The sequence below is a fragment of the Acanthisitta chloris genome, unplaced genomic scaffold (genome assembly GCF_000695815.1).
Source record: "Acanthisitta chloris isolate BGI_N310 unplaced genomic scaffold, ASM69581v1 scaffold44969, whole genome shotgun sequence".
Classification (NCBI taxonomy): Eukaryota; Metazoa; Chordata; class Aves; order Passeriformes; family Acanthisittidae; genus Acanthisitta; species Acanthisitta chloris.
In genome coordinates, this window is record NW_008693921.1 from 1411 (window position 1) to 12619 (window position 11209).

Sequence of the window (11209 nt, forward strand, 5' to 3'; positions counted from 1 at the left end):
TTTTGAAATGAAACTGCTTTTTGCACTGACTTAAATTTGTGGGATGACTAGGGGAAAAAGCTTAAAGGAAGGATACTGGAATGAATGATGATACATACCTCTCCACTAGTTTAATAAGACCAGTAAAAGGCCATTTATTGTTGTTAACTTACTGGTAGTGAGTGAAATGTGTATATGAAAGAGGTAAAAGAAGGTATGCTTAAGAAAAGGTGCAGAGAAAGACCATGTTTGTTCTGTGCTCTCATCCTGCTTTTATTTTTCCTATTTTTGAGTATATAAAAAGTATCATTGTTTGTTTTCAGCTCTGTAGTTTGTGGTACAAATAAATCAACTTTTAATTGAACTATAAGTGGAAGAAACCTTGAGAGTTGTACAAAACATACTGAAACCTCTCTTCGTTGCCTTGTTTGTAACTATATTAAAATCTTCTGAATTGGCAGATTATGGCATACAGGTATTTCAGCTATGGGTGACTTAAAAGATGTTGGTAGTTTGCTAGTGCTTTGGGCAGTGGAAAAATCGTGTGGTCTGTTATGAGTTTGACAGTGAAAATAACTTGTAATCATAGTCCCAGTGACCATATATCCTTTCTACCTCCTTTACTTGAGCAGTGACAAGGCAGAACTTAATTTCTAAGTTATGAATTAATAACAGTAAAAAGTAGTGTGGTGAACATACTTGAAAGTAATTAATCTGAAGGATAAGATTCTTCATCTGTTTCCTCCTCCACATTTTTTTCAGCTGAAAGAGTGCTATAATCTGAACCTGTGCAGCCATACTGTTTGAGGGAGGCAGAAGACAGTTTCAACCATGGCAAGCCAGGTAAGATCATGTGGTCAGAAACCCAGGCTTGCAGTGCCTACATGGATTCCAGAACCATACTCAGAATTCTTAGTAAATGTAAAGCTGAAATAGCTAGCTTGCTCTGAGTTGGGTGTTCTTTTAGTCCTGTGATTTCTTCTGGTAATGTGGCATTTGGTGGCTGTCCTCGGGACACTTAAGTGTATCAACTGAAGCAGATTGGGGGCAGAACACTAAGGTTTGCAGTTGGATTACTTCAGTATGAGTTCTTCTGAAGGACCTTGTGCATAACACTCTCTATGTCAGACACATGTAGAGGTGTTATAGAGGAAGAACATTAAAGCATGCGTAAGTAAAAGCTGTTGAACATCATTCTTATTTTTGGAAGTCCTTGTTCTTCAGAATCTTGAGTGAGGGAGGCAGCCTGTGTTAATGCAGCTGTTGTTTTCCCTCCTCTTTGCATAGCTGCCCCGCTTCCTTTTTGAACTGTAGTTTTTGGGGTGTGTGTTTTTCTTTTTTTTTTTAAAATCTTTTTTGGTGGTTTTTTCCTTTTTAAGAGGCACTTTTTATGCCTCTTTCTTCCTGGCCTTGCTTCTGGGTTTGAGTTTTCCCTCAGCCAAGCTAGTGCCTGTTCGTGGTTGGCTTTCTCCTTACATTCTATTTATTGGCCTCTTGTCGTTGTTCCTGGCCTGGGAGAGTGACTCACTGCTGGCTAGTGAGGAGAGGCATCTCACAGAAGAAGAATTCCTAGGTGAGGGAAGGTTAGGGACAGCTTGAGATCCCTTCTAGGCAAGAGTGATGGATTCCCCTGCCTCTTCATCATTCAGTCTGCGTTACCACAGGTGTTTTTTCGTCCTGGAGCTCAAGTGGAACACAGTCCAGTCCTGAAGCTAACTGACATGTAGGATTGGCCAGCATCAAAGGGCTGTCTGCTTTTTCCCTAGTTCCCAGAGGAAGCTGTCAATCCTTTAGCCAGCTTGACAAGTCAGGGGAATATGGCTGTTCATACAATCCTTTGGCTCTGTTATTTTTGCCAGGCGTTTTCCCCAGAGGCTGCTTTCCCTCATGGGAGGCGGAGGGAGAAATGGGACCCCAGGCTTCTTTCAAGGGCAAGGTGAATATGGGGAAATCACCTGTGGTGATGGGGAGTGGGAGGGAGGAATGTAAATGAGGCTAAATACTATAAAGGTGATTTTTTTTTCTCTCAACAGGACTTGATGGCGAAAAAAAGAGAATGTCTCCAGGCCTACAGCTGGTGGAGAACACCACAGAAGAAACGGAAGAAAAAGAACAAAATAAAACCAGGAAGAATAGAGTTTGTCCCTAGCAGTACTAATACAACCAGGTAAAGACTTCTGGAAAGGAGGTGATCCACTCCCTTATCTGTTTAAATTGATAATCATTAGTGGATGTTACCACTTAACTGCTAGAATTCTGAAGTGGCACACCTGGTGCTTATACTCTTAAGTGCTGCCTATGGAATTGTATTGCCAGTAGAGTAATGAAGTTTTGGGGCTTTTTTTTCTAGATTGTCTCTCCCATAATAACTTAAAGTGGCAAAATAGTGATAGCTCTTTTGAATCATGGCTGTAACTTACTAGTTTTTCTTGGTATTTTTGGGCCTCCGCTGCCCTTCAGACAACAAATACTACTCTTTAAAATCAACTTCTGAAAATCTTTTTATATAAAAATAGGTCTTTGACATGCTTTCTTTTGCTAAAGTGATAGAATGGATCCAGAGAAGTCTAGAACTTTCTGCTGGAGTGGTAGCATTGCAGTTTTGTACATTGCTCAGCAGAGTCTTGGATTTAATCCTCTCCTCAGATTTTTGCTTCCTTGTTTGTCCACTGAATAACTACCGGCACATAAGTTAGGTACTCTAATACTGCAATGAGTTAGAGTAGTCTCAAATGTGACAATGGTTCTCTTATCTTTTAAAGACCAGATTATTCAATATTTGTTGGGGAGCTTACTCCAGAAGTGGATGATTTCCAGCTCTATGACTATTTCCTAAAGAGGTACCCCTCATGTATTGACTGCAAAATAGCAACAGACCTGCTGGGATATTCCAGGTAATGCCTGTGAAAATGTGCTAACGTTGTCAGTAGGTTTTTCTTCTATAAGTAATGCATAAGAACTTGCATCAAGACTCTTCTTCTGCATTTGCTTCAGTGGCAGGAAGAGAGGTTAGTCTATAGCATTTGTTTTAACAGCATATATCCTTGTGTTTCTAAAACTTATATGGTTAGTTTAAGCAATTAACATGATAAGCTTCAATTTAGCCATATACATATCTGCATGGAAGAAATTAGATGGTGGGAGAAGGGAGAGCTCTGCATGGACATCTGCACTGCTGTGCTTACCTGCAGCAGTGTTGAAGAGAAAAATACTAAGTTGTTCTGTGTGAGAGAAGAGTGTAAGGCCTGGCAAATCTTAGGGGGTTGGGAGACTGACCTTTAGCTTTAGCAAATAAATCTTAGCAGAAGTTACACTGGCCAGGCAGTGAGTCCAGCAGGGATGAGTGAGTTTGTTGTTGAGACAACATGGGCTGTAGTGGACTAATTCAAGAAACTTGGGGGGGGGGGGGAAGTCTGAGAAAGCAAATCTAAAAGGAATGTTAGAGCTGTACAGCGTTAGGAGTGGGTTAATACCAACTGATTAGTTAACAGCTTTAAGTGCAGAAATACGCAATCTGGTTACTTACACAGATAGCAGTTAATGTGTATTGTTTCATTGGCTTTCAGCAAGTTGTATCATAATGCTCTCAAAAAGCTTTTTGCTTCTGGCCCAGGGTTTTAATTTTGTGAAAGCATCTTCTGTGCATGTGCACATGCCAGAGAGGTTGCTTAGGTAATAGAAGCTGCAGTAGCTACTCTTTTCTGTTTTTGTGAAGACAGAAATTGAATTCATTAGCTTTGTAATTGTTATGAATACTAGAATTTGTTTTCTCCCTTTTGAAAATTGTAGAGGGTATGCCTTTGTCAGATTTGGTGAGCAAGGTGATCAGATGAGGGCACTGCAAGACTGCCAGAATGCACCAGGTCTGGGGGGAAAACGAATCCGGCTGAGCATAGGAATTTCTAAAAGGTAATAAACGAGTTGTGCATTTGATACAGTAATTCTGAATAATCAGATTCTTTTAGCTCTGCCTTTGTAAAGACTGTGGCCCTTGGTGTACACACAATGCAGTCTACAAAACCAAAAGTCATGGAAGCATTGTTTTTGATTACCTGGATTCATCAACCTCTTTCAGGATTGCTGGGGGAATCCAACTCTGAAGTTCAGCTAGATTGTATAACTTGGACTTAGCTACTGTTGTAACCAAGCTTAATTCTTACAGTAGCAAAGCTGAATGCATTTGTAAGTATTTTTCAAGTTTGAGCCTGAAGAAAGTAGAAGGGACAACAAGTGTTTTTTTTATGCTAGGAAGCATTTTTCCTAGACCTTTTCCTGTATCTTAGGCAAGGTAGTGCATTGCAAGTTTTAAAGTAGGCTGCCAGAGGAAGGAACTCTTTAGTGAAAAATACCAAAGCAGCCAAGGGAGATGTTGTTGGAACAGTTTGTTTAGAACTCTGGTCTTTGCTTTTCAAGTGATAAGGGCAGCAGGAAGTTTAAAGCTGATTGGTTTTGAGAGGGTTTTTTCACTCTGCCACCTCAGTTTTTAGTCAGCTGTTAAAGACAATTCAGTTAGAGACTTGATACCAAATTTGATAAACTTTGATCCAGTATACAGGCAAAAATAGAGCTTCATCTAAAACAATTTCAGTATATATTCCTGAGGTTAGATGGTGTGTTCTGCTAGAAGACTAAAAGCAACAGCTTTTGTTTCTCTTACCCTGGATAATTGTGCAAATGTAGCTTTGTCACATCAGAACAGAAATGCTCTTATAAAAGAGCACTGTCAAGAATTGCTTTCACTAAGTTGCTTTGGGAATAAGAAGAGACTCCAAAGAAACAGGTTTCCTTGCTTCTGCTGTCCAGAAGAATGTCAGCAGTATTTTCAGATTTTTCTTTCCTACAGAGATGGGAGTAAGAAGTTGGAAGAAGACTTTGGGACATTATGTAGTTTACTACAGTAGTAAGACAGAATACCTGTGTATTGGAATGTATGTGCAGCTTCACAGTAATGAAAAAAGTGGATGTGATGATTCAAAATGCATATCACTCATCTGTTTCTGAATGGCTGAGTACCATGCTCTCCTGGCCTCAAAATACCCAGCCATTGCAGTAGTTTGTCATTAAGTTGCTTAGGTTGGAAACTATTTCTGAGCTCTTCACTTTGTGTTCTTGGCAAAATGTCTAGATTTGAATTTTCTGTAGCAAAGTGGAGATGCAAAGAAATTGGACTCTGCCAACACAGGAGGTTTGCTTGTACATCAGGGAAGAAATAACTAAGCATAGGGGATGTCTTGAAGTGTACAGCTGGTTTATCCAGATGTTTTTAGTGTATCTCTGTTTTAGTATAGACAGTACTTGTGCGGTGATATTTGTTACTAGTGTGTGAAGTTTTCCCTAAGAAAAATCCCCTCTGGGAGGGAAGGTAGTATAAATGAATCACGTGGCCTTTTGGTCTTCAGAACCAGTGAGTTTTGTCAATTTCCTGCTGCCTTGGCTTCATTCTGGATAATGGCGGTGCTGACTTCACTTGACAGCTATGCTTCAGCAACTGTTCATGGACTAAAAACGGAGCAGGTATAGGTAGACACGGTGAATTGGCAAGCTGTGTCAAATGCTCCTTTGAAATGGATAGTCTTACTTCACCTCCTATTTCTGGAAATAATAAGATTTGGCATTAACCAAACAAAAGGTGAAAGGGCTAATTAAGACTGCTTCTTTAAAGCAGCTGTGCTTGATAAATGTCTTAATAAATCATTTTTTATCAGCAGCTTGCTTATATGGATCCTAAAAGTACTCAGAATGAATACAGATAAATGTGAGTTAATCCATAGAAATAATTACTTTTGTTACTGGTGAAGGTAAGAGCATTTGCTTCTGTATAAAGAAGAGATATTGTGCTGTGTTTTAACGCTGTTGCTTAGGCGAGTATTTAGAAGATTTTCTTTTAGACTTGGAAATGCATGAACTGTGGCCAGTTGTTTAAGTTCTAAACACTGGGGTTTCAGGTTTTTTTCTTCAGCACTAACTGTATATAACTTCTCATGTTTCAGACTGAAAGCAGAATTCCAGCGGTACCAGTCATACAACTATAATGATTACTACCAAGATTATCAGAACTACTACTCACAGTGGAATTATGATCCTTATGCTGACTACAACTACAGCTCCTATACTCCCTATGAGAGCATGCAAGCTGTTGGAGACTGCTCTTTAGGAGATGCTGTTATGGCTCCAGCTGTTTTTGAGGTAAAGATGCTAGACATGTGGTTTAAAAAAAAAATTCACAAATAATGAGTTGTATGTATTGTATAAGAGCAAAAATAAGCCCTGAAACTGAAATTGTGTGTTCAGCTTAGTATGGAGATTGGATTAGTAAAGCATCATTGAGAGGTGTCTTTGATTCCAGTGCTTAAGTAGTGCATCTGTAGAATTAGATACTTGAACACCACTGTTTGTTCATGTATGCCAAATAACAGTTCTGACAGTGTAATTGTATAGGCTTTCTTTCTGTTTTTGAGGTAGTTTACTTAAAGCGAATTAAAGAATTATTGTAAGATGATCTTGCCTAGATCAGCCAATTTATCAATTACAACTGCCAGAGGTCACTTCCAACCTCAATTATACCATGGTTTTCTTAAATAGAAAAGCCCCCAACCAACCAGAACAGCAAAAAAACCCCCCCCAAACAAATGACAGAACAAAAAAGCAACTCCAAAACCAAACCACTAAAAACCAACAATGAACACTCTACAAAAAAAAGCCTCCCCAGCAAACACCACCTCCCCCTGGCTATTTTGTAGTTGTGTAGCTGTAGGAGGAAGGAGTGGTTTTGGGAGTATGAAATTTTGATGTGTTCTGAAATGTATTATGATTATATTTTTTTAGGAGGCTTCAGCTATGACTGAAATCAACGATGACCTAATAACTGAAGGTAATGGTAATTCTGTCACTGCAACTTGAATTTAGTCGTATTTTTGCCCCTTAACAATAGATACCAGTGACTAATGGATGAAGAATGTCTTGGAAATTCAGCTGGTGTAGTAGGATCCTCTATGGGTTGTAGCTGAGATGAGGTAGGATTTTAAAGCTAATAGTGTACACCATGTGAAGTACAGGGGGACATAGTCAACAACACTTCACAGCAGGTTTCTTATGACTTTGCCTTCATTCTCCTTCCAAAATGATCCATTGGAGAATTTACCATATCTTTGTATTGATTCTGCTAAGATTATTGTACAAGCCATTAATAGACAAAAGGTTTGTTTTCCAAACCCTGAGGAAAAAGCTTATCTTGCAGATCTTAAAAGGAGGATTCAGCTTGCACTTAAGGCTTTAGTACAGAAATTGTTTGGCCCAGAAGGTTTGTAAACAGTTCCTTGCATAGACACATCCTGTGTTTAGTGTTCAGAAACCTATTCTGCCTAAGATGTTGTGGTAGAAATTATTTAAATGGATTTTAGTGGATTTTCATGTTTAATTGTCCTTAAATCTGCTCTTTATATAGAAATATCAATATAGTCCTAGCGTTGTAATACACAAATGCTAAAAGAAGCTGGACTTCTTAGGTTTGTGAAAAATTTAAGTGAATAAACATCTTACATTTACTAGTAAATCTACTAAATTATGAAATAGAGCTAAAATACATTTTATTAGGCATTTCCTTTGGGGTTTTGTGTGCATGCCTCCCAAGGTCTGACACTTGTACTGACCAGGCTTTCCTTTTCAGATCCGCAGCTGTACTTGGATGTTGATGAAATGAACAGACAATTTATGGAGACAAGTGAAGAACTCTATGATGCCCTCATGAATTGTCACTGGCAACCTCTGGATACGGTCACTTCTGACATCCCCCCTGCTATTTAAGTGTCTTATATAGCATGACCGTTATGACCAAGGTGCTAAAATTACATTTCTTCTACATTACTCTAGATCATAAGTTTTAAAGCACAATGATAGGTGGGGTTTTTTTGCTATGCTTTTGACAGTTTCTGTAATTTTTTTTTGTTCATCACTTGGAGCATCTTGAAATCATGTAAATATTCTAGAAATGTAAAGAGTTTGATGGGGTCTAAAGATAGACTTGCCTGTGTAAATAAAATTTTGTTTCTGCAAAGTTGCCAGCAAGGGATTTTACTTACATACGTGAAACACATTCTCTTCTGGCTTGTGGAATTTAGCTGGAGGCAGTCGGGGTGTTTCATCTGTCTTTGGTATGGCATCAGGACTAGCAGGAACTAGCTCTCACATACTTCCAAGTTACCTAGACAATCTTTTATGAGCTCTTAACCCACTTGCTTAGATGTGTGCGTTTGGGAGACACTCCCAGGGTTTGCTCTGGGAACACCAGGGCCCACTCTCTTTGGCAGTTTGGTGCTAACTGTACAGCTGTTGATGTGCTCAGTCAGTTAGAAGTGCTTTATCTGTACAGCTTTAACATACAGAAGGGCAAACTTTCAGACACCATAGCTACAAACATTCCAAAGACTAAGGATGATCCCTGCTGGTAATTTTATTTCTGCCTTTCCTGTTGTTAGTTCTCTCCACTGACACTTTACAGCAAAGAAACTGGTATAACATAATGTTCTTAACCCTAAAAATCCTTGGAGAAGACTTTGTGGTTTAATGGAGGAAAAATAACCCATTGGGAATTAAAAAAAACCCCTAGTAACAGCTTTTCAGCTAAGTTGTACCCTATCCTAAACATCTGTGATACGTTCAGTCTTCATGCTCAGATGTTTCATAGGGCTGAGGTTATACAATTGCAGTGGTATGGCAGTGTTGCTGAAATGAATACACTTGAAGAAATTTTTAGTGTATTGAAGTCAAAGGCGATCAGGGGAGGTGGCAGTGAAGAAAGTTCTGCTATAAGGTAGTGACTTCTGAGTGGCTTCCTCTAAACTGTTCTTACCTGGAAGGGTATGAAGTATTTCCCAGTCACAGGGACAGCTTAAGCCCCTGTGTATGCAAAAGTACTTACTACTTAATGTACATGATAAAAGGAGTTCAGGCTAGAAACAAATCTATCATAGGTAAAACTAAAGCTACTTGAAACACCTTGGTACTGCTGTGTGTGTTTTGAGGGCAGTCTAAACCATAATTGCTCAGATGGCAGATATGAATAAAGTTCTGACATTTTAGAAGGTACTTAATGACAAGAAAGTGGTGGTCATCCCCTGTATGCTGTTACTAAATGTGAAACTAATACTGCATTGCAGAGTGATCACTTGGCATGGCAGGTCACTGCTAGCTGCTGACCAGAATCTCCCTCTTTTCATAGTTTAATTTCAGCTAGGAGTTTTTCCGAAGTTCCACCCATGAAATGCAGATGTTAAAACAGAAGAGGCTTTTGGAGTGCTATAGGAAGTTCATTCTTCCTGGATTATATGTGGATGTATATGTAGGAAGAGAGAAAGCAGAAAACCCCCTCATTTAGGCAGGGAGAGTAGCATCGCAGTTTTATCATCTGTTTCCCTGCTTTGCAGAGAACTGTTTGCAAGGTGGCTGGAAACTGGGATTTCTTGGGTGAATGCTTCCCTTCTGTTAACTGATCAGTCTTTGGAGGGTGATGGTAGGGAGGTTATCAATAAGAGTGGGACAGGAAGTAGAATGAATGAAGCAGAGAGAATCTGAGTGGGAAAGGGGTTCCCTGTGTGCATGTATAGAATTGTCCCAGGGGACATTAGAAGGGAGGAAACTCCAGGTTGTAGATGCAGACCGCTGGAATTTGGATGAGGGTGTTAAAGCTTCAAAACCACACCAGATTTAATGCCACTTCAGTTGTAGTGCATTGTTGTGGTGCTTGAGTTTGGTAGTACAAACTAGTCATGAGCAAAGGATTTTGCCTGGCAAGCACCATTACCACAAGCAGGCAAGGCAGCTTCCAGGTCTGTGCCTGGCTCATACCCTGCTTTGAAGTGCATATCCTGCTTTACATAGCATTACCTAACACTTGTTGCAGCAAGTAATTAGTGGAAACCTTTTATTGTGTTATCAGTTTAAAATGTGATGCTAAGGATGTGTGTTGGCTTGGTAGAAACACTATGGAGTATTTGCTGGGTTTTTTTGGCATTTGGGAGGTTCTTCTACGTTTGAACTGTGTAATGAGGGGCCCTGGAGCTGTGTGAGTTCACTGAGCTCGACACTGTATCACCACAGCACCTAAACGTTGCAGTCAGTCTGCAGCCACTATACGTGTGCAGGTTTTATGTGTTAACAAGGCCTCTATGTGCTGCATTCGGCGCTGTTTTCAGACATGGGTGCACCTTCTGTTCTGGGCTGTAAAGTACCCAAATAGTGAAAATGCTGCGTATGAAATGCAGTGCAAGAGGTTGTTTGGGCCAGTAGTTCTGAGAAATGTTGGGAAATGTTTTCTTCCAGTCAACATTCATGAAAAGTGAGGCGAGGAAGGGAGTCTGCTGGTTGCAGCCAATGTGATCATTCTAAAATAGCTGTCTGACTTCTTTTACTTCTCCTGAGCCTTACTAGCCTATCTTGCTTTCCAGTTAGGAGTGCATATATGGGATCAAGATGCTGTGTTCAGCACATGTTCTTTACTTGTAAAGGCATACTGAAAAAACTTGTTGCATTGGTGTGAGCCTCAAATACAGAAGAAAGCGAGCACATCACACCTCTCGGAATGCATTGCTGAGACTTCTTTAACTGATTAAACTTACAGCTCTGGTACAAGTACCTGCCTGTATTAGCTAGCTTGTTCTAAGGCCTGAACACATACATAATACTGTCTGCTGTCAGTTCTACGCAGATCTGATTACAGTAAAAGCATTTTTTAAACAAAAGAAGTATCGGAAGCAACTTTTTTGACACCACACTATGTCACTTTGTCCATTTGTGTTTTGTCTATGTTTTACCCAGCTGAAATGTTGTGGTTTTCTCTTTTTAAGTCTGAAGTGGTTTTGTTGTTGTTTTTTTTCCCCAAGAATATCTAGTATTGGTTTTATAACATCTTCATCACACCTAGCTGTGAATAGATAGTGCCTTTACTTAAAACCCACTAATTTCTTGAAGAAGAGTAATGGTTTTGTTTTCTATCACTTCTCTGAACAGAAAAGCTTTAGTACCATGGTTTGAGGGGCTACTGATCCTGCAGTCAGTGAAGAGGGAGAAAGAAACAGGCTAAAAAAGGGTGAAGAGTACTTTAAAGGGTACAAAGAGGTTAAATGGTACTTAAGCCATGAATGTTTCTTTTTGCAGGGATGCTCTTGGACCAACAGCTTCTTTCTAGCGCTACCTCAAAGTAACTTGCAGATATAACTCACAGGGAAGATTGATC

The 11209-nt window shown here is 39.6% G+C and overlaps 1 protein-coding gene across 2 annotated transcripts; it reads left to right on the forward strand.

The window, feature by feature from the left end:
* Positions 1 to 741: 741 nt before the first annotated feature.
* LOC103810314 (tRNA selenocysteine 1-associated protein 1-like) lies at positions 742 to 8032 on the forward strand. Of its 2 annotated transcripts, XM_009083212.1 has the most exons (8): positions 742 to 822; positions 1839 to 1915; positions 2013 to 2146; positions 2742 to 2873; positions 3769 to 3888; positions 5970 to 6165; positions 6805 to 6850; positions 7646 to 8032. In XM_009083212.1, exons 2-8 carry the CDS (start codon positions 1886 to 1888, stop codon positions 7780 to 7782), a joined length of 795 nt encoding a protein of 264 aa, XP_009081460.1. In that variant the 5' UTR covers positions 742 to 822; positions 1839 to 1885; the 3' UTR covers positions 7783 to 8032. The 2 variants fall into 2 exon arrangements, with proteins under 2 accessions (XP_009081460.1, XP_009081461.1); XM_009083213.1 differs by lacking the exon at positions 1839 to 1915.
* Positions 8033 to 11209: the final 3177 nt, after the last annotated feature.

Coding starts and splice junctions, on each gene's coding strand:
- LOC103810314 (XM_009083212.1), top strand. CDS start 1,886: ATGGGACCCCAGGCTTCTTTCAAGGGCAAG. Junction 1,916..2,012: donor AGGCTTCTTTCAAGGGCAAG/GTGAATATGGGG, acceptor TTCTCTCAACAG/GACTTGATGGCGAAAAAAAG. Junction 3,889..5,969: donor AGCATAGGAATTTCTAAAAG/GTAATAAACGAG, acceptor CTCATGTTTCAG/ACTGAAAGCAGAATTCCAGC.